Source organism: Ciconia boyciana, chromosome 36 (assembly GCF_034638445.1).
Source record: "Ciconia boyciana chromosome 36, ASM3463844v1, whole genome shotgun sequence".
NCBI lineage: Eukaryota > Metazoa > Chordata > Aves > Ciconiiformes > Ciconiidae > Ciconia > Ciconia boyciana.
In genome coordinates, this window is record NC_132969.1 from 693,857 (window position 1) to 716,523 (window position 22,667).

Here is a 22,667-nt window from a genome sequence, read left to right on the forward strand (position 1 = left end):
CGGGGATGGGGACACGGGGGTGGGGACGCGGGGGTGAGGACACGGTGGTGGGGAGGTGGGGACGGTGATGGGGACATTGGGGATGGGGACATGGGGTGGGGACGTGGTGGTGGGGACACGGGGACGGTGACAGGGACACGGGGGTGGCGATGAGGATGTGGCGATGGGGACGCGGGGACGGTGGTGGGGACGTGGGGTGAGGACGGGGATGGCCATGGGGACGCGGTGGTGGGGACGCGGTGGTGGGGACGCGGGACGGTGACGAGGACGCGGCGATGGGGACGCGGTGGTGGGGACAGGGTGGTGGGGACGCGGGGATGGGGACGGTGACGAGAACACGGACGCGGGGGGGCGACACGCGGGGACAGGGGGACACGGGGGAGGACACACGGACAGGGGGACACGGGGGACAGGGGGTCCCGGGCGGTGGCCGCCCGCGTCCCCGCGCACTCACCGGCGGCAGCGACACCCGTGGGGTGGGGGTGGGGCCCCGTCACATCCTCCCCCCCCCCACACCCCCCACCCCGCGGCTTCACACCCCCCACGCGCGGGTCCCCCCCCCCCCCCCGACACCGGATATGGGGGTGGGGTGGGGGATGGGGGGTTTCGGGGTCCCCGGGAGCGCGGGGTGGGGGAGGGGCGCAGAGAGGCGGGGCCGGGGCCGGTTTTGGGGTGAAAAGTGCTGTATTGGGGCCCCAACCCCGCCAGGCGGCCGGGGGGGGGTCGCTCAGGATCGGGTCCACGATGGGGGGAGGGGGTGGGGGTGGTGTGCGCCCCTCCCCCTCCCCGAGAGGGGAAGTGACGTCATTCGAGACAGGAAGTGGGTCCCGGCCGCAGGGGGCGGGGCTTAAGGCAGAGGGCGTCAGTGCTGGCCAAGGGGGGTGGGCGGAGCCGTCGGGAGGCCCCGCCCCCACCACGACGACGCAACCTGGAAGGGGGAGGGGCAAAAGGGACGTCAGTGTCGTCCCAGTCCCCCCCAGTTCAGACCAGTCCCCCCAGTTTGTCCCAGTACCCCTCCCAGCCACTCCCAGTTCAGCCCAGTCCCCCCAGTTTATCCCAGTACCCCTCCCAGTCCCCCCAGTTCATCCCAGTCCCCCAGTTTGTCCCAGTACCCCTCCCAGCCACTCCCAGATCATCCCAGTCCCGCCAGTTTGTCCCAGTACCCCTCCCAGCGACTCCCAGTTCATCCCAGTCCCCCCAGTTTGTCCCAGTACCACTCCCAGCCACTCCCAGTTCATCCCAGTGCCCCCCAGTTTATCCCTGTACCCCTGCCAGTCACCCCCAGTTCAGCCCAGTCCCCCCAGTTTGTCCCAGTACCCCTCCCAGCCACTCCCAGTTCAGCCCAGTCCCCCCCAGTTTATCCCAGTACCCCTCCCAGTCCCCCCCAGTTCATCCCAGTCCCCCAGTTTGTCCCAGTACCCCTCCCAGCCACTCCCAGTTCATCCCAGTCCCCCCCAGTTTATCCCACTACCACTCCCAGCCACTCCCAGTTCATCCCAGTGCCCCCCAGTTTATCCCTGTACCCCTCCCAGTCACCCCCAGTTCATCCCAGTCCCCCAGTTTGTCCCAGTACCCTCCCAGCCACTCCCAGTTCAGCCCAGTCCCCCCCAGTTTATCCCAGTACCCCTCCCAGTCCCCCCCAGTTCATCCCAGTCCCCCCAGTTTGTCCCAGTACCCCTCCCAGCCACTCCCAGTTCATCCCAGTCCCGCCAGTTTGTCCCAGTACCCCTCCCAGCGACTCCCAGTTCATCCCAGTCCCCCCAGTTTGTCCCAGTACCCCTCCCAGCCACTCCCACTTCATCCCAGTCCCCCCAGTTTATCCCTGTACCCCTCCCAGTCACTCCCAGTTCAGCCCAGTCCCCCCAGTTTGTCCCAGTACCCCTCCCAGCCACTCCCAGTTCAGCCCAGTCCCCCCCAGTTTATCCCAGTACCCCTCCCAGTCCCCCCAGTTCATCCCAGTCCCCCAGTTTGTCCCAGTACCCCTCCCAGCCACTCCCAGTTCATCCCAGGCCCCCAGTTTGTCCCAGTACCCCTCCCAGCCACTCCCACTTCATCCCAGTCCCCCCAGTTTATCCCTGTACCCCTCCCAGTCACTCCCAGTTCATCCCAGTCCCCCAGTTTGTCCCAGTACCCCTCCCAGCCACTCCCAGTTCAGCCCAGTCCCCCCCAGTTTATCCCAGTACCCCTCCCAGTCCCCACTCCCAGTTCATCCCAGTCCCCCCAGTTTATCCCAGTACCCCTCCCAGCCACTCCCAGTTCATCCCAGTCCCCCAGTTTGTCCCAGTACCCCTCCCAGCCACTCCCAGTTCATCCCAGTCCCCCCAGTTTGTCCCAGTACCCCTCCCAGCCACTCCCAGTTCATCCCAGTGCCCCCCAGTTTATCCCAGTACCCCTCCCAGCCACTCCCAGTTCATCCCAGTCCCCCAGTTTGTCCCAGTACCCCTCCCAGCGACTCCCAGTTCATCCCAGTGCCCCCCAGTTTATCCCAGTACCCCTCCCAGCCATTCCCAGTTCATCCCAGTCCCCCCAGTTTATCCCAGTACCCCTCCCAGCCACTCCCAGTTCATCCCAGTGCCCCCCAGTTTATCCCAGTACCGCTCGCAGCGACTCCCAGTTCATCCCACTGCCCCCCAGTTTATCCCAGTACGCCTCCCAGCCACTCCCAGTTCATCCCAGTCCCCCCAGTTTGTCCCAGTACCCCTCCCAGTCCCCCCCAGTTCGGACCAGTCCCCCAGTTTATCCCAGTACCCCTCCCAGTCACCCCCAGTTCAGCCCAGTCCCCCCCAGTTTATCCCAGTACCCCTCCCAGCCACTCCCAGTTCAGCCCAGTCCCCCCAGTTTATCCCTGTACCCCTCCCAGTCACTCCCAGTTCATCCCAGTGCCCCCAGTTTGTCCCAGTACCCCTCCCAGCCACCCCCAGTTCATCCCAGTGCCCCCCAGTTTGTCCCAGTACCCCTCCCAGCGACTCCCAGTTCATCCCAGTGCCCCCCAGTTTATCCCAGTACCCCTCCCAGCCACTCCCAGTTCATCCCAGTCCCCCCAGTTTGTCCCAGTACCCCTCCCAGAGACTCCCAGTTCATCCCAGTGCCCCCCAGTTTATCCCAGTACCCCTCCCAGCCACTCCCAGTTCATCCCAGTCCCCCCAGTTCGGACCAGTCCCCCAGTTTATCCCAGTACCCCTCCCAGTCACCCCCAGTTCAGCCCAGTCCCCCCAGTTTATCCCAGTACCCCTCCCAGCCACTCCCAGTTCAGCCCAGTCCCCCCAGTTTATCCCTGTACCCCTCCCAGTCACTCCCAGTTCATCCCAGTGCCCCCAGTTTGTCCCAGTACCCCTCCCAGCAACTCCCAGTTCATCCCAGTGCCCCCAGTTTATCCCTGTACCCCTCCCAATCACTCCCAGTTCATCCCAGTCCCCCAGTTTGTCCCAGTACCCCTCCCAGCCACTCCCAGTTCATCCCAGTCCCCCAGTTTATCCCAGTACCCCTCCCAGCCACTCCCAGTTCATCCCAGTCCCCCAGTTTGTCCCAGTACCCCTCCCAGCCACTCCCAGTTCATCCCAGTCCCCCCAGTTTATCCCAGTACCCCTCCCAGCCACTCCCAGTTCATCCCAGTCCCCCCAGTTCGGACCAGTCCCCCCAGTTTATCCCAGTACCCCTCCCAGTCACCCCCAGTTCAGCCCAGTCCCCCCAGTTTATCCCAGTACCCCTCCCAGCCACTCCCAGTTCATCCCAGTCCCCCAGTTTATCCCAGTACCCCTCTCAGCCACTCCCAGTTCATCCCAGTCCCCCAGTTTATCCCAGTACCCCTCCCAGCCACTCCCAGTTCATCCCAGTCCCCCCAGTTCGGCCCAGTACCCCTCCCAGCCCCTCCCAGTTCGGCCCAGCACTCACCAGTTTGCCCAGCGGGCGGGGCTACCCGCCGGCCAGCGTGGCGGCGAGGATGGCGACGAGGACGAGGACGGCGACGATGGCGCAGGCGGCCGCCAGCAGCTTCTTCTGGGGGGGGGAGGAGCGGGGTCAGGGACCCCCGGGGAGGGGGGGGAGGGGCGGCAGGGGAGGGGGAGGGGGGGGCACCCACGGGTGGCGCCCGGGGGCGGGGGCGGGGCCCCGGCGTCGTCGCGGACCTGGCGCGCTCGCCGCTGCCCGCGCTGCGCCGCCGCCAGGTGCTGCTCCCCCTTGCGCAGCCGCGCCCCCGACTCCTGGATGTGCCGCTCGATCCGGTCGATCGTCTCCCCCTGCGCCAGCGGAAACCAGTCAGAACCAGTCAAAACCAGCACAGAACCCGTAAGGACCAGTGCAGACCGGTGAGAGCCAGCCCACAACCGGTACCGAACCAGTAAAAACCAGCGTAGAACCAGTAAAAAACAGGGAAAACCAGTCAAAGCCAGCACACAACCAGTACAGAACCAGTGAAAACTAGTGAAAACCAGTCAAAACCAGTACAGAACCAGTAAAAACCAGCACAGAACCCGTAAGGACCAGTGCAGACCAGTGAGAGCCAGCCCACAACCGGTACCGAACCAGTAAAAACCAGTGTAGAACCAGTAAAAAACAGGGAAAACCAGTCAAAGCCAGCACACAACCAGTACAGAACCAGTGAAAACTAGTGAAAACCAGTCAAAACCAGTACAGAACCAGTAAAAACCAGCACAGAACCCGTAAGGACCAGTGCAGACCAGTGAGAGCCAGCCCACAACCGGTACCAAACCAGTAAAAACCAGCACAGAACCAGTAAAAAACAGTGAAAACCAGTCAAAGCCAGCACACAACCAGTACAGAACCAGTGAAAACCAGTGAAAAACAGTCATAACCAGTACAGGACCAGGGAAAAACCAGCACAGAACCCGTAAGGACCAGTGAGAGCCAGCCCACAACCGGTACCGAACCAGTAAAAACCAGCGTAGAACCAGTAAAAAACAGGGAAAACCAGTCAAAGCCAGCACACAACCAGTACAGAACCAGTGAAAACCAGTCAAAACCAGTCAAAACCAGTACAGAACCAGTACAGAACCAGCACAGAAACCGTAAGGACCAGTGAGAGCCAGCCCACAACCGGTACCGAACCAGTAAAAACCAGCGTAGAACCAGTAAAAAACAGTGAAAACCAGTCAAAGCCAGCACACAACCAGTACAGAACCAGTGAAAACCAGTCAAAACCAGTCAAAACCAGTACGGAACCAGTAAAAACCAGCACAGAACCCGTAAGGACCAGTGAGAGCCAGCCCACAACCGGTACCGAACCAGTAAAAACCAGCGTAGAACCAGTAAAAAACAGGGAAAACCAGTCAAAGCCAGCACACAACCAGTACAGAACCAGTGAAAACCAGTCAAAACCAGTCAAAACCAGTACAGAACCAGTACAGAACCAGCACAGAACCCGTAAGGACCAGTGAGAGCCAGCCCACAACCGGTACCGAACCAGTAAAAACCAGCGTAGAACCAGTAAAAAACAGTGAAAACCAGTCAAAGCCAGCACACAACCAGTACAGAACCAGTGAAAACCAGTCAAAACCAGTCAAAACCAGTACAGAACCAGTACAGAACCAGCACAGAAACCGTAAGGACCAGTGAGAGCCAGCCCACAACCGGTACCGAACCAGTAAAAACCAGCGTAGAACCAGTAAAAAACAGTGAAAACCAGTCAAAGCCAGCACACAACCAGTACAGAACCAGTGAAAACCAGTCAAAACCAGTCAAAACCAGTACGGAACCAGTAAAGAACCAGCACAGAACCCGTAAGGACCAGTGAGAGCCAGCCCACAACCGGTACCGAACCAGTAAAAACCAGCGTAGAACCAGTAAAAAACAGGGAAAGCCAGTCAAAGCCAGCACACAACCAGTACAGAACCAGTGAAAACCAGTCAAAACCAGTCAAAACCAGTACAGAACCAGTACAGAACCAGCACAGAACCCGTAAGGACCAGTGAGAGCCAGCCCACAACCGGTACCGAACCAGTAAAAACCAGCGTAGAACCAGTAAAAAACAGGGAAAACCAGTCAAAGCCAGCACACAACCAGTACAGAACCAGTGAAAACCAGTCAAAACCAGTACAGAACCAGTACAGAACCAGGAAAAACCAGCACAGAACCCGTAAGGACCAGTGAGAGCCAGCCCACAACCAGTACAGAACCAGTAAAAACCAGCGTAGAACCAGGAAAAACCAGTGAAAACCACTGAAAACCAGCACACAACCAGTACAGAACCAGTAAAAAACAGTGAAAACCAGTCAAAACCAGTACAGAACCAGTAAAAACCAGCACAGAACCCATAAGGACCAGTGAAAACCAGCACACAACCAGTACAGAACCAGTAAAAACCACCACAGAACCACAAAAAAACAGTATAGACCCAGAAAAAACAGTGAAAACCAGTATAGAACCAGTAAAAACCAGTATAGAACCAGTAAAAACCAGTACAGAACCAGCATAGAACCAGTAAAAACCAGTAAAAAACAGTAAAAAACAGGAAAAACCAGTCAAAACCAGCACAGAACCAGTGAGAGCCAGCACACAACCAGTACAGAACCAGTAAAAAACAGCGTAGAACCAGTAAAAAACAGTGAAAAACACTGAAAACCAGCACACAACCAGTACAGAACCAGTAAAACCCAGCATAAAACCAGTAAAAAACAGTGAAAACCAGTCAAAGCCAGCACACAACCAGTACAGAACCAGTAAAAGCCAGTACAGAACCACGAAAAACCAGTATAGAGCCAGAAGAAAACAGTGAAAACCAGTCAAAACCAGCACACAACCAGTACAGAACCAGTAAAACCCAGTATAGAACCAATAAAAACCAGTGAAAACCAGTGAAAACTAGCACAAAACCAGTACAGAACCAGTACAGAACCAGTAAAAGCCAGTACAGAACCACGAAAAACCAGTATAGAGCCAGGAAAAACCAGTAAAAATCAGCACAGAACCAGTAAAAACCAGCGTAGAACCAGTGAAAACCAGCACACAACCAGTACAGAACCAGTAAAAAACAGCATAGAACCAGTAAAAAACAGTGAAAAACACTGAAAACCAGCCCACAACCAGTACAGAACCAGTAAAACCCAGCATAAAACCAGTAAAAAACAGTGAAAAACAGTCAAAACCAGCACACAACCAGTACAGAACCAGCATAGATCAGTAAAAACCAGTAAAAAAAAGTATAGAGCCAGGAAAAATCAATAAAAACCAGTATAGAACCAGTAAAAACCAGTGAAAACCAACATAGAACCAGTAAAAATCAGTAAAACCCAGTAAAAACCAGTGAAAAACACCACACCACCAGCACAGAACCAGTACAGATCCAGCGTAGAACCAATAAAAACCAGTGAAAACCAGCACACCAGTACAGAACCAGTACAGAACCAGTAAAAACCAGTACAGAACCACAAAAAAACAGTATAGAGCCAGGAAAAAAACACTGAAAACCAGTCAAAACCAGCACACAACCAGTACAGAACCAGTAAAACCCAGTATAGAACCAATAAAAACCAGTGAAAACCAGTGAAAACTAGCACACAACCAGTACAGAACCAGTACAGAACCAGTACAGAACCAGTAAAAGCCAGTACAGAACCACGAAAAACCAGTATAGAGCCAGGAAAAACCAGTAAAAATCAGCACAGAACCAGTAAAAACCAGTGTAGAACCAGTGAAAACCAGCACACAACCAGTACAGAAAAAGCAGTACAGAACCACGAAAAACCAGTATAGCGCCAGGAGAAACCAGTGAAAACCAGTATAGAACCAGTAAAAAACAGTGAAAACCACCATAGAAACAATAAAAAACAGCAAAAACCAGTGTAGAACCAGTATAGCACCAGTAAAAACCAGTATGAAGCCACACGCTCCGGTACGGCCCCTCGGAGCCAGGCTGTACCCCCCCCTGCTCCCAGTGCCCACCAGTTCCCTCCCAGTCCCCCCCAGTTCATCCCAGTTCCCTCCCAGTGCCCACCAGTTCCCTCTGAGAGCAGACCAACGTCCTTCTGTGTCCCCCAGTCCCTCCCAGTCCCTCCCAGTCCCTCCCAGTGCCTCCCAGTGCCCCCAGCACCCACCTGCCCCTCCAGGGTGCCCCCCAGCAGGCTGAAGAGCTCCCCCAGTCCCTCCCAGTGCCTCCCAGTGCCTCCCAGTGCCTCCCAGTGCCCCCAGCACCCACCTGCCCCTCCAGGGTGCCCCCCAGCAGGCTGAAGAGCTCCCCCAGCTCCCGCAGGCCCCTCTCCAGCTGCTGCAGCTCCCGGTGCCGCCCCCCCACCTCCTCCCGCCCCGCCCGCGTCGCCCGCGTCGCCCCCAGCACCTGCGCCAGCACCCGTGGGTGCTCCCAGGGGCCCCCAGCACCCGTGGGTGCCCCTGCAGCCCCCAGGGATGCCCCCATTGACCACCAGCCCCTATGGGTGCCCCTGCAACCCCCAGCGCCCGTGGGTGCTCCCGTTGACCCACCAGCCCCTATGGGTGCCCCTGTCATGCCCCAGCACCCATGGGTGCTCCCAGGGGCCGCCAGCACCCGTGGGTGCCCCTGTCATCCCCCAGCACCCGTGGGTGCCCCTGCAGGCCCCCAGGGATGCCCCCATTGACCACCAGCCCCTATGGGTGCCCCTGTCATCCCCCAGCACCCATGGGTGCCCCTGATGCTCCCCGACACCCATGGGTGTCACCGGCACACGCCCTGAGCCCCTCAGCACCCAGACGTGTCCCTCACAGCACCCATGGGTGCCCCCACAGGCCACCAGCACCTATGGGTGCCCCTGTGGACACCCCCCCCCGCACCCAGGGGTGTCCACGAACACCCCCCAGCACCCATGGGTGCCCTCAGTGCCCTCCAACACCCACGGGTGCCTCCTAGCACCTATAGGTCCTTCAAGCTCTGGAGGTGGCCACGGGCACCCATGGGTGCTGTAGGGCACCTATGGGGTCTCTGGGTCCCCTGGAGCCCCCCAGCACCCATGGGTGCCCTCACCAACCCATGGGTGCCCCCAGTGCCCTCCAACACCCACGGGTGCCTCCTACCACCTATAGGTCCTTCAAGCTCTGGAGGTGGCCACGGGCACCCATGGGTGCTGTAGGGCACCTATGGGGTCTCTGCCCCCCCCAGCACCCATGGGTGCCCCCAGTGCCCTCCAACACCCACGGGTGCCTCCTACCACCTATAGGTCCTTCAAGCTCTGGAGGTGGCCATGGGCACCCATGGGTGCTGTAGAGCACCTATGGGGTCTCTGGGTCCCCTGGAGCCCCCCAGCACCCATGGGTGCCCTCACCAACCCATGGGTGCCCCCAGTGCCCTCCAACACCCACGGGTGCCTCCTACCACCTATAGGTCCTTCAAGCTCTGGAGCTGGCCATGGGCACCCATGGGTGCTGTAGGGCACCTATGGGGTCTCTGCCCCCCCCAGCACCCATGGGTGCCCCCAGTGCCCTCCAACACCCACGGGTGCCTCCTACCACCTATAGGTCCTTCAAGCTCTGGAGCTGGCCACGGGCACCCATGGGTGCTGTAGGGCACCTATGGGGTCTCTGGGTCCCCTGGAGCCCCCCAGCACCCATGGGTGCCCTCACCAACCCATGGGTGCCCCCAGTGCCCTCCAACACCCACGGGTGCCTCCTACCACCTATAGGTCCTTCAAGCTCTGGAGGTGGCCACGGGCACCCATGGGTGCTGTAGGGCACCTATGGGGTCTCTGCCCCCAGCACCCATGGGTGCCCTCACCAACCCATGGGTGCCCCCAGTGCCCTCCAACACCCACGGGTGCCTCCTAGCACCTATAGGTCCTTCAAGCTCTGGAGCTGGCCACGGGCACCCATGGGTGCTGTAGGGCACCTATGGGGTCTCTGCCCCCCCCAGCACCCATAGGACCCCCGGCACCCATGGGTGCCCCACTCACGTTGGAGATGAAGACCTCGCTCTGCCCCGTCTCCAGCACCCATGGGTGCTCTCCTCCTCCGCACCCATGGGTGCCACCATGGGGTGCCCCCCCAGCACCCGGGGTGCCACCCATGGGTCCCCAGTGCCCTCCAACACCCATGGGTGCCTCCTGGGGCACCTATAGGTCTCTGGGTCCCTGGAGCCCCCAGCACCCATGGGGACCCACGTTTTTGGGGACCCCCTCCCCGGGACCCAGATTTTTGGGGACCCCTCCCCAGGGGACCCAGGCACCTGGGACCCCTCCCCAAAGAGACCCACGTTTTTGGGGACCCCGTCCCCAAAGGGACCCAGGTTTTGGGGACCCCTCCCAGGGCCCCGTGGTTTTGGGGACCCCTCCCCAAAGAGACCCAGGTGTCCAGGGGGGAACCCAGGTTTTTGGGGACCCCTCCCCAGGAACCCAGGTTTTAGGGGACCCCCTCCCCAAAGTGCCCCATGTTTCAGGGTCCCCCCGTGCCCAGGTTTTGGGGTCCCTCCTCGTGCCCATGTTTTGGGGTCCCCCCCAGCCCCACAACTCAGGGTCCTCCGTGCCCACGTCTCGGGGTCCCCCCCCGTGCCCATGTTTCAGGCTCCCCCCGTGCCCAGGTTTCGGGGTCCCCCATGCCCAGGTTTTGGGGTTCCCCCCGTGCCCACGTCTCGGGGTCCCCCGTGCCCAGGTTTCGGGGTCCCCCCATGCCCACATCTCGGGGTCCCCCCGTGCCCAGGTTTTGGGGTCCCCCCATGCCCACGTCTCGGGGTCCCCCTGTGCCCAGGTTTCAGGCTCCCCCACGCCCCCGTCTCGGGGTCCCCGTGCCCAGATTTTGGGGTCCCCCATGCCCAGGTTTTGGGGTCCCCCTGTGCCCATGTTCCGGGCTCCCCACGCCCACATCTCGGGGTCCCCCGTGCCCAGGTTTTGGGGTCCCCCTGTGCCCACATCTCGGGGTCCCCCGTGCCCAGGTGTCGGGGACCCCTCCCCAAGGGACCCGGGACCCACGTCTCGGGGACCCCTCCCCTGGACCCAGGTTTCAGGGGACCCCTCCCCAGGGGACCCAGGCACCTGGGACCTCCCAAAGAGACCCACGTTTTGGGGACCCCCCCCAAAGGGACCCAGGTTTTGGGGACCCCTCCCAGGGCCCCGTGTTTTTGGGGACCCTCCCCGCGCCCAGGTTTTGGGGTCCCCCCGTGCCCACATCTCAGGGTCCCCCGTGCCCAGGTTTTGGGGACCCCCCACACCCATGTTTCAGGGTCCCCCCCCTGCCCACGTCTCGGGGTCCCCCGGGCCCAGGTTTCGGGGTCCCCCATGCCCAGGTTTTGGGGTGTCCCCGTGCCCATGTTCCGGGCTCCCCCACACCCACGTCTCGGGGTCCCCCATGCCCACGTCTCGGGGTCCCCCGTGCCCAGGTTTCGGGGTCCCCCCCCTGCCCACGGCTCGGGGTCCCCTGTGCCCAGGTTTTTGGGGGCCCCCCATGCCCACGTCTCGGGGTCCCCCTGTGCCCAGGTTTCAGGCTCCCCCACGCCCCGTCTCGGGGTCCCCCATGCCCAGGTTTTGGGGTCCCCCCCGTGCCCATGTTCCGGGCTCCCCCCGTGCCCACGTCTCGGGGTCCCCCGTGCCCAGGTTTCGGGGTCCCCCCGTGCCCACATCTCAGGGTCCCCCGTGCCCAGGTTTCGGGGTCCCCCCACACCCATGTTTCGGGGTCCCCCCCATGCCCACGTCTCGGGGTCCCCCCTGTGCCCAGGTTTTGGGGTCCCCCATGCCCAGGTTTTGGGGTCCCCCCTGTGCCCATGTTCCGGGCTCCCCCCATGCTCACGTCTCGGGGTCCCCTGTGCCCAGGTTTTGGGGTCCCCCCTGTGCCCACGTCTCAGGGTCCCCCGTGCCCAGGTTCCGGGGTCCCCCGCGTGCCCACGTCTCGGGGTCCCCCCCGTGCCCAGGTTTTGGGGTCCCCCCCCCCCCAGGTCTCGGGGTCCCCCCCGTCTCGGGGCCCCCGGCGGCGCTCACCCACGAGCAGCTGGCGGCGCACGCGCTCCAGGCTGCGCTGGCGGTACCGCGCCTCGGCCGCGTGGCAGCGCCCCGACAGCCCCAGGAACCGCTGCAGCAGCACCCGTGCTGGGGGCCGTCAGCGCCCGCCCCGCCCCAGGGACCCCGGCACCCCCAGGGACCCCGACATCGCCCGGCACCCCGACATCCCCCCCAGGGACCCCGACACCCCCCAGGGACCCGGACACCCCGACATCCCCCCCAGGGACCCCGACATCGCCCAGCACCCCAACATCCCCCCCAGGGACCCTGACACCCCCCAGGGACCCCGGCACCCCCCAGGGACCCCAACACCCCAACATCCCCCCCAGGGACCCCGACACCCCCCAGGGACCCCGACATCGCCCGGCACCCCGGCACCCCGACATCCCGCCCAGGGACCCCATCACCCCCCAGGGACCCCGGCACCCCCCAGGGACCCCGACATCGCCCAACACCCCCAGGGACCCCGACATCCCCCCAGGGACCCCGGCACCCCCAGGGACCCCGACATCGCCCAGCACCCCGACATCCCCCCAGGGACCCGACATCCCCCCAGGGACCCCGGCACCCCAGGGACCCCGACATCGCCCAGCACCCCGACATCCCCCCAGGGACCCCGACATCCCCCCAGGGACCCCGGCACCCCCAGGGACCCCGACATCGCCCAGCACGCCGACATCCCCCCAGGGACCCCGACATCCCCCAGGGACCCCGGCACCCCCAGGGACCCCGACACCCCGACATCCCCCAGGGACCCCAACACCCCCAGGGACCCCGACATCGCCCGGCACCCTGACATCCCCCCAGGGACCCCGACACCCCCAGGGACCCCAACACCCCGACATCCCCCCAGGGACCCCGACACCCCCAGGGACCCCAACACCCCGACATCCCCCCCAGGGACCCCGACACCCCCAGGGACCCCGACATCGCCCGGCACCCCGACATCCCCCCAGGGACCCCGGCACCCCCAGGGACCCCAACACCCCAACATCCCCCCAGGGACCCCGGCACCCCAGGGACCCCAACACCCCCAGGGACCCCGACATCGCCCGGCACCCCGACATCCCCCAGGGACCCCGACACCCCAACATCCCCCCCAGGGACCCCAACACCCCGACACCCCGCCCCAGGGACCCCGACACCCCTGGCACCCCAACACCCCCCAGGAACCCCAAAAATCCCACTTGAGAGACCCTGAATCCCCCCTCCAGGGACCCCCCCACCCCACCTGAAATCCCGGGGGCACCAAAATCTCCCCAGGGACCCCAAAATCCCTCTTGGGGCCCCCAAAATCCCACTCGGGGACCCCAAAAACCTCCCCAGGGGCCCCAAAAACTCATTGGGGTCCCCACCCCACCCCCGGGTGACCCCAAATCCCCTGGGGACCCCACTTTCCCAGGGACCCCCCGAGACCCCCCAGGACCCCCCAGCCGCGCCCCCCCCACCTGGGTGCGCTTCACCCGGGCCCTGATGGTGTTTCGGTTCTCGTCCTCCTGCTCCTCCTTCCCCGGCTCCAGCGCTGGGGGGACCCAGGGGTGTGGGGGGGCCCCGGGGGGACCCCCCCAAATATTCAGGGGCCCCGGGGGGCCGGGGAGACCCCCCCAAATATTCAGGGGACCCGGGGGGCCGGGGAGACCCCCACTCCCCCAATATTCAGGGACCCAGGGGACTGGGGGGCACAGGGGTTCAGGGAGGGACCCAGGGGTTTGGGGGGCCCCGGGGGCCGGAGACCCCCAAATATTCAGGGGACCCGAGGGGGTCAGGAGACCCCAAGTATTCAGGGGACCCAGGGGTTTGGGGGACCCAGGGCATCGGGGAGACCCCCAAATATTCAGGGGACCCAGGGGTCTGGGGGGACCCCAGAGGTCGGGGGGACCCAGGGGTTTGGGGGGACCCAGAGGTGCGGGGGGCCCAGGGGTCTGGGGGGGCACAGGGGTTCAGGGAGGGACCCAGGGGTTTGGGGGACCCAGGGCATCGGGGAGACCCCCCAAATATTCAGGGGACCCGGGGGCTGGGGGGGACCCCAGAGGTCTGGGGGGAACACAGGGGGCCGGGAGACCCCCCCCCCAAATATTCAGGGGACCCAGGGGACTGGGGGGACCCAGGGCGTCAGGGAGACCCCAAATATTCAGGGGACCCAGGGGGCCGGAGACTCCCACGCCCCCAATATTCAGGGGGCCCAGGGGTCTGGGGGGCACAGGGGTTCAGGGAGGGACCCAGGGGTTTGGGGGGCCCCGGGGGACCCCCCAAATATTCAGGGGCCCCGGGGGGCCGGGGGAGACCCCACTCCCCCAATATTCAGGGGACCCAGGGGACTGGGGGGACCCCCAGAGGTTTGGGGGCCCAGGGGTCTGGGGGGCACAGGGGTTCAGGGAGGGACCCAGGGGTTTGGGGGGGCCCCGGGGGGCCGGGGAGACCCCCCCAAATATTCAGGGGACCCGGGGGCTGGGGGACCCCAGAGGTCTGGGGGGACACAGGGGCCGGGGAGACCCCCAAATATTCAGGGGACCCGGGGGCTGGGGAGACCCCCACCCCCAAATATTCAGGGGACCCGGGGGTCTGGGGGGACCCCAGAGGTCGGGGGGACCCAGGGGTTTGGGGGGACCCAGAGGTGCGGGGGGCCCAGGGGTCTGGGGGACCCAGGGGTCCGGGGGCACCCGGGGTCGGGGGGCAGCGGGGGGGCACCCGGGGGTCCCCACCTCGCAGGCGGGTGCGGATCTCCCGCGTCAGCTCCTGGATCTCGTCCCGCAGCGCCTGCAGGCCCCGCTTCAGCCCTGGGGGGCACGCGTCACCCTATAGCCCCCAGGGCCCTATAGCCCCCCAGGCCCCTATAGACCCCCCTAACCCTATAGCCCCTAAGGTCCCTATAGCCCCCCAGGCCCCTATAGACCCCCCTAACCCTATAGCCCCCCAGAGCCCCTATATACCCCAGAGCCCTAGAGCTCCCCAGGCCCCTATATACCCCCCAGAACCCTATAGCCCCCAGAGCCCCTATATACCCCAGGCTCCTATATACCCCAGAGCCCCTATACACCCCCAGAACCCTATAGCCCCTCAGGTCCCTATAGCCCCCAGAGCCCCTATATACCCCAGGCCCCTATATACCCCCAGGTCCCTATAGCCCCCAGAGCCCTGTATACCCCAGAGCCCCTATATACCCCAGGCCCCTATAGCCCCCAGGCCCCTATATACCCCCCAGAACCCTATAGCCCCTCAGGTCCCTATAGCCCCCAGAGCCCCTATATGCCCCAGAGCCCTAGAGCCCCCCAGGCCCCTATACACCCCCAGGTCCCTATAGCCCCCAGAGCCCCTATATACCCCAGAGCCCCTATATACCCCACAGGTCCCTATAGCCCCCAGAGCCCCTATATACCCCAGAGCCCCTATATACCCCAGAGCCCCTACATACCCCAGAGCCCCTATATACCCCCAGACCCTATAGCCCCTCAGAGCCCCTATATACCCCAGAGCCCCTATACACCCCCAGATCCCTATATACCCCCAGAACCCTATAGCCCCCAGAGCCCCTATATACCCCAGGCCCCTATAGCCCCCAGGCCCCTATAGCCCCCAGAACCCTATAGCCCCTCAGGTCCCTATAGCCCCCAGAGCCCCTATATACCCCAGAGCCCCTATAGCCCCCCAGAGCCCCTATACACCCCCAGAACCCTATAGCCCCCAGAACCCTATAGCCCCCAGAGCCCCTATATACCCCAGGTCCCTATATACCCCAGAGCCCCTATACACCCCCCAGAACCCTATAGGCCCTCAGGTCCCTATAGCCCCCCAGAGCCCCTATATACCCCAGGCCCCTATATACCCCAGAGCCCCTATATACCCCCAGAACCCTATAGGCCCTCAGGTCCCTATAGCCCCCAGAGCCCCTATACACCCCCAGAACCCTATAGCCCTCAGGTCCCTATAGCCCCCAGAGCCCCTATATACCCCAGAGCCCCTTTATACCCCAGGCCCCTATAGCCCCCAGAACCCTATAGCCCCCAGAGCCCCTATATACCCCAGGTCCCTATAGCCCCCAGAGCCCCTATACCCCCCCAGAACCCTATAGCCCTCAGGTCCCTATAGCCCCCCAGAGCCCCTATATACCCCAGGCCCCTATATACCCCAGAGCCCCTATACACCCCCCAGAACCCTATAGGCGCTCAGGTCCCTATAGCCCCCAGAGCCCCTATATACCCCAGAGCCCCTATATACCCCTGAGCCTAGAGCCCCCAGGCCCCTATATACACTAGAGCCCCCATATAGCCCATCCTCCTATATCCCCCTCAGAGTCGCTATATACCCCAGGCCACTACAGCCCCCAGGCCCCTATATATCCCAGAGCCCTATAGTCCCCCGCAGCCCCTATGTACCCCAGAGCCCTACAGCCCACAGGCCCCATATACCCCAGAGCCCCTATATACCCCCCAGAGCCTCTATAGCCCCTCCACAGCTCCCCCAGACCCCCATATCCCCCTCCGCCCCCCTTTGTACCCCCAGCACCCCATAGACCCCCAAACCACCTATAGCCCCCATAGCCCCCCCGACCCCCCATACCCCCCCATACCCCCCAGACCCCTATAGCCCCCCAGCCCCTATAGCCCCCATACCCTCGTCGGGCAGGGGGGTGCCCAGCACGGCCGCCTGCTGCTGCTCCAGCGCCTCCAGCTTCTGCTCCAGCGCCCGCAGCGCCGCCCACACGCCCTGCGCCTGCGGACACGCTAACGACACGCTACGGACACGCCACGGGCACGCCACGGACACGCTAAGCAAAGGACATGCTAACGACACGCTACAGACAGGCCGTGGACACGCCACAGACACGCTACAGACACGATATGGACATGCTAAGCGAAGCACATGCTAAGTGACAGGACACGCTAAGGACAGACACGCTAAGTGAAGGACATGCTAAGGACACGCTAAGCGAAGGGCACACTAAGGACGTGCTATAGAGACGCTAAATGAAGGACATGCTATGGACACACTAAGAACACGCTATGGATATGCTAAGGGAAGGACACGTTAAGGCCATGGTACAGACACGCTAAGCGAAGGACATGCTAAGGACACGCTAAGCAAAGGGCACGCTAAGGACACGCTATAGATACGGTAAGTGAAGGACATACTAAGGACATGCTATGGACACACTAAGAACACGCTATGGATATGCTAAGGGAAGGACACACCAAGGACACACTAAGGACACGCTAAGTGAAGGACATGCTAAGGACACGCTAAGTGAAGGACACACTAAGGACATGCTATAGACATGCCAAGTGAAGGACACACTAAGGACACGCTAAATGAAAAACACGCTAAGGACACGCTAAGGACATGCTATGGATATGCTAAGGGAAGGACATGCTAAGGACACGCTATGGACATGCTAAGGACACGCTATGGACATGCTAAGGACACGCTATGGATGTGCTAAGCAAAGGACACGCTAACGACACACTAACGACATACTAAGCGAAGGACACGCTAAGGACATGCTATGGACACGCTACGGACACGCTAAGGGCACACTAAGGACACGCTAAGCGAAGGACACGGTAAGCGAAAGGCACGCTAAGAGCACGCAAAGGGGGGCATGTCATTAGCTAATTGCATGCTAACTGTACTCTAATTACACGCTAATCGCACGCTAATTACATGCTAGTTGCGTGCTAATGGCATGCTAGTGACGGGCCGACATGCCAATGCTGCTGACCCCTAATGACCCCTAATGACATGCTAATGGCATGTTAATGACATGCAGACGCACGCCAACGGTACGCTAATGGCATGCTAATGACATGCTAATGACATGCTAATGACATGCGAAGGGGATGAGGGGGCTCGGGCACGCCCCTGCCCTGTGCGTCCCCCGCCTGCACATAGCTCTGACATGCCAATAGCACGCGAGGGCATGCTAATGAGATGCTAACGAGATGCTAATGAGACGCCACGCCCTTCTAATACCGGGTTACAGGGCGTTAATGATATGTTAATGACATGATAATGACATGGGGGGCTCCGGCTGCCGCCCCGCCCCTTTGCGCCGCGAATCCGCCCCCCACGCTAATGACACACGCTAACACGCTAATGACATGCTAATGAGATGCGAAACCACGCTGGCGCTTGCTAACGATATATTAATGAGATGTTAATGAGATGTTAATGACGGCGGAAGGCGATGAGGGGCTCCTGCGCGCCCCCCCCCCCGCGCATGTCCCCCCCCACCCCCTCCCACACGCAAATGAGATGCAAATGGTATGCAAATGGTATGCAAATGAGGCGCAAGCCCCGCCCGCCGCAGCACCCACCTGCAGGAGGGTGTCGGCCCCGGGGGGGGCGGGGGGGCGCAGCCCCGTCAGGGCCACCCGGTCCCACTCTTCCTCCTCCTCCTCCTCCTCCTCCCCCGAGCTGTACCCGCAGTCCTGGGGGGACGGGGGGGTCCCCAAACGGCCGGGGCCACTCTGGGGGTCCCCAAATGTCTGGGCCCCATTGGGGGGGGTCCCCAAATGTCCGGGGCCACTCTGGGGGTCCCCAAATGTCTGGGTCCCATTGGGGGGGTCCCCAAATGTCTGGGCCCCATGGGGGGTCCCCTGGATGCCTGGGTCCCATGGGGGTCCCCAAATGTCCGGGGCCACTTTGGGGGTCCCCAGGGTGCCTGGGTCCCATGGGGGGTCCCCTGGATGCCTGGGTCCCATGGGGGTCCCCAAATGTCCGGGGCCACTCTGGGGGGGGGTCCCCAAATGTCTGGGCCCCATGGGGGGTCCCCAAATGTCTGGGGCCACTCTGGGGGTCCCCAAATGTCTGGGTCCCATGGGGGGTCCCCAAATGTCTGGGCCACTTTGGGGCGGGGTCCCCAAATGGCTGGGGACCCTTTGAGGGGGGTCCCTGGGCTCCTGGGTCCCGTTGGGGGGGTCCCCAAATGTTTGGGTCCCTTTGGGGGTCCCCTGGGTGTCTGGGTCCCATGGGGGGTCCCCTGGATGCCTGGGTCCCACGGGGGTCCCCAAATGCCTGGGTCCTGTTGGGGGTCCCCAGATGTCTGGGTCCACCTTTGGGGGTCCCCTGGACACCTGGGTCCCATGGGGGGGTCCCCAAATGCCCGGGTCCCCTTTGGGGGGGTCTTTGGACTCCTGGGTCCCATTTTGGGGGTCCCCAAGACACTTGGGCGCCATGGGGCAGGGGGTCCCCGATGCCTGGGTGCTCATGGCGGGGGGGGTGTCCCCAAATGTCTGGGTCTACTTGGGGGGCCCTGGGCACCTGGGTCCCCTTTGGGGGGTCCCCAGAGTCCTGGGTCCCATTTTGGGGGGCCCCGGATGTCTGGGTCCCATTGGGGGGTCCCCAAATTCCTGGGTCTCATTGGGGGGTCCCAAGATGTCTGGGTCCACTTTTGGGGGGTCCCCAGATCCCCGGGTCCCCTTTGAGGGGGTCCCTGGGCTCCTGGGTCCTCTCTGGGGGGTCCCCAAATGTCTGGGTCTTCTTGGGGGTCCCTGGACTCCTCTGGGATCTTTGGGGGGTCCAGGACCCTGGGTCCCCTTTGGGGGGTCCCCAGATCCGTGCGTCCCACGGGGGGTCCCTGGGCTCCTGGATCCTCTCTGGGGGGGTCCCCAAATGTCTGGGTCCCATTGGGGGGTCCCTGGACACCTCTGGGATCTTTGCGGGGGGTTCCCAGATCCCTGGGTCCCATTGGGGGGTCCCCGAACTCCTGGGTCCCCTTTGGGGGTCTCCGGATGCCTGGGTCCCATGGGGGGCCCCCAAATTCCTGGGTCTCATTGGGGGGGGTCCCCAGATCCCTGGGTCCCCTTTGAGGGGGTCCCTGGGCTCCTGGGTCCTCTCTGGGGGGGTCCCCAATGTCTGGGTCCCATTGGGGGGGTCCCTGGACACCTCTGGGATCGTTGGGGGGGGTCCCCAGACCCCTGGGTCCCCTTTGGGGGGGTCCAGGACCCCTGGTCCCCCCCCGGGTGCCCCCCGACGCCCGGGTCCCACCTGGTGGAGCTCCCGCGTGCGGTCCCGCATGGTGGCGCCCTTCGCTCTGGGGGCGGATGCGGAAACTGGGGGGGAGGGCGCTCTGCGCATGCGCGGGAGGAGGCGGGCGGCCATAGAGCGCGGCCGCTCTGGCCGCCGAGTCCTCCAAGCCATAGAGAGCGGCCTGAGGCTGGGGGGGGGGTAAACCATAGAGAGGGGGAGGAAAGAGAGACCGGAGCGTCGCCCGTTGAGCTGTCCCCTGGTCCTCCGAGGAGGGGGGGATGTATCCCGGGGGTCCCCGGCGTTCGGGGGGACCCCCCCCCCAAAAAAAAAGGGGTCCGAGCCTGCAAGGGAGGGAGCGTGCAAGGAGCCGTGCAAGGCTGGGAGCGGGCAAGGGCTTGTGCGAGGGCGTGAGCGTGCAAGGAGGGGCTGTGCAAGGGAACGAGTGTGCGAGGGCTCGTGCAAAGCGGGTGTGTGCACGGGGGCGAGCGTGCAAGGAGCCGCCGGGGGCTGGGAGCGTGCGAGGGGCCCGGCGAGGATCGTTTGTGCGAGGGAGCGAGCGTGCAAGGGCCTGTGCAAGGAGGGCTCGGGCCAGGCTGCGGAAGCGCTCGTGCAAGGAGCATCTGTGCGAGGCGGCGAGGCTGCCAGCGATGAGCATCCCTGCAAGGGAGTGAGTGTGCGAGGGCTCGTGCAAGGCTGCGAGTGTGCAAGGCCCTGTGCAAGGAGCATCCCTGCGAGGCCGTGAGCGTGCAAGGCCCTGTGCAAGGGGACAAGGGTGCAAGGAGCATTGCTGCAAGGGAGCGAGCGTGCAAGGCCCCGTGCAAGGCCGCGAGTGTGCAAGGGCTCCTGCAAGGAGCGTCCCTGTGGGGGAGTGAGCGTGCAGGGACGCGTGAGAGGAGCATCTGTGCAAGGGATTGAGCGTGCAAGGCCCTGTGCGAGGCCGCAAGCGTGCAAGGACCTGTGCAAGGAGCATCCCTGCGAGGGAGCGAGTGTGCAAAGCCCCGTGCAAGGCTGTGAGCGTGCAATGACTCATGCAAGGAGCATCCCTGCGAGGGAGCGAGTGTGCACGGCCCCATGCAAGGGAACAAGCGTGCAAGGACCTGTGCAAGGAGCATCCCTGCGAGGGTACGGGCGAGCAAGGACCCGTGTGAGGAGCATCTGTGCAAGGGTATGAGTGTGCAAGGCCCTGTGCGAGGCAAGGAGCATCCCTGCAAGGGTACGAGCGTGCCAGGACCCGTGCAAGGAAACAAGCGTGCAAGGCCCTGTGCAAGGAGCATCCCTGCAAGGGAGGGAGTGTGCAGGGACCCATGTGAGAGGCATCTGTGCAAGGGGAAAAGTGTGCAAGGCCCCGTGCAAGGCTGTGAGCGTGCAAGGGCTGGTGCAAGGAGCATCCCTGCGAGGGTATGAGTGTGCAAGGACCCGTGCAAGGAAACAAGTGTGCAAGGCCCCGTGCAAGGAGCATCCCTGCAAGGGCACGAGCGTGCAAGGACCTGTGTGAGGAGCATCTGTGCAAGGGTATGAGCGTGCAAGGCCCCGTGCATGGCAACAAGCGTGCAACGCCCTGTGCAAGCAGCGTCCTCGCAAGGGCCGGTGAGCGTGCAAGGCCCTGTGCAGGGCTGTGAGTGTGCAAGGCCTTGTGCAAGGAGCATCCCTGCAAGGGCACGAGCGTGCAAGGGCCAGTGAGTGTGTGAGGGCCGGTGAGCGTGCAAAGTCCGGTGAGCGTGCGGGGGCCGGTGAGTGTGTGAGGGCTGTGAGCGTGCGAGGGCTGGTGAGTGTGCGAGGGCTGGTGAGTGTGCAAAGGCCGGTGGGTGTGCAAAGGCCGGTGAGCGTGCGAGGGCTGGTGAGTGTGCAAAGGCTGGTGAGTGTGCGGAGGCCGGTGAGCGTGCAAAGTCCAGTGAGCGTGCAGTCTGGTGAGCGTGCGAGGGCTGGTGAGTGTGCGAGGGCCGGTGAGCGTGCGAGGGCTGGTGGGTGTGCAAAGTCCGGTGAGTGTGCGGGGGCCAGTGAGCGCATGAGGGCTGGTGAGCGTGCGAGGGCCGGTGAGCGTGCAAAGGCCAGTGGGTGTGCAAAGACTGGTGAGCATGCAGTCTGGTGAGCGTGCGAGGGCCGGTGAGCGTGCGGGGGCCAGTGAGTGTGCAAAGGCCGGTGAGCGTGCAAGGGCTGGTGAGCGTGCGAGGGCCGGTGAGCGTGCAAAGTCCAGTGAGCGTGCAGTCTGGTGAGCATGCGAGGGCTGGTGAGCGTGCGAGGGCTGGTGGGTGTGAAAAGGCTGGTGAGCGTGCGGGGGCCAGTGAGTGTGCAAAGGCCGGTGAGCGTGCAAGGGCTGGTGAGCGTGCGAGGGCTGGTGAGCGTGCAAAGTCCAGTGAGCGTGCAGTCTGGTGAGCGTGCGAGGGCCGTGAGCGTGCAAAGGCCGGTGGGTGTGCAAAGACTGGTGAGCGTGCGAGGGCCGGAGAGCGTGCGAGGGCTGGTGGGTGTGCAAAGGCTGGTGAGCGTGCGGGGGCCGGTGGGCGTGCGAGGGCCGGTGGGTGTGCAAAGGCTGGTGAGCATGCGGGGGCCAGTGAGTGTGCAAAGGCTGGTGAGCGTGCGAGGGCCGGTGAGCATGCGGGGGCCAGTGAGTGTGCAAAGGCCGGTGAGCGTGCGAGGGCCGTGAGCATGCGGGGGCCAGTGAGTGTGCAAAGGCCGGTGAGCGTGCGAGGGCCGTGAGCGTGCAAAGGCCGGTGGGTGTGCAAAGGCTGGTGAGCGTGCGAGGGCCAGTGAGCGTGCGAGGGCCGGTGGGCGTGCGAGCCCCCTGCGAGGGCTCCCGGGGGG

The 22,667-nt window shown here is 63.3% G+C and overlaps 1 protein-coding gene across 1 annotated transcript; it reads right to left on the reverse strand.

Annotated features, from left to right (window-relative positions):
* Nucleotides 1-862: 862 nt before the first annotated feature.
* LOC140645657 (syntaxin-4-like) lies at nucleotides 863-19,916 on the reverse strand. Its single transcript, XM_072849104.1, is given in 13 exon segments — nucleotides 863-928; nucleotides 3,917-3,972; nucleotides 3,975-3,996; nucleotides 4,125-4,235; nucleotides 8,150-8,287; nucleotides 9,870-9,925; nucleotides 11,883-11,973; nucleotides 13,352-13,425; nucleotides 14,606-14,680; nucleotides 16,514-16,624; nucleotides 18,215-18,253; nucleotides 18,256-18,367; nucleotides 19,887-19,916. Coding segments are annotated over 13 exon segments (981 nt in total).
* Nucleotides 19,917-22,667: the final 2,751 nt, after the last annotated feature.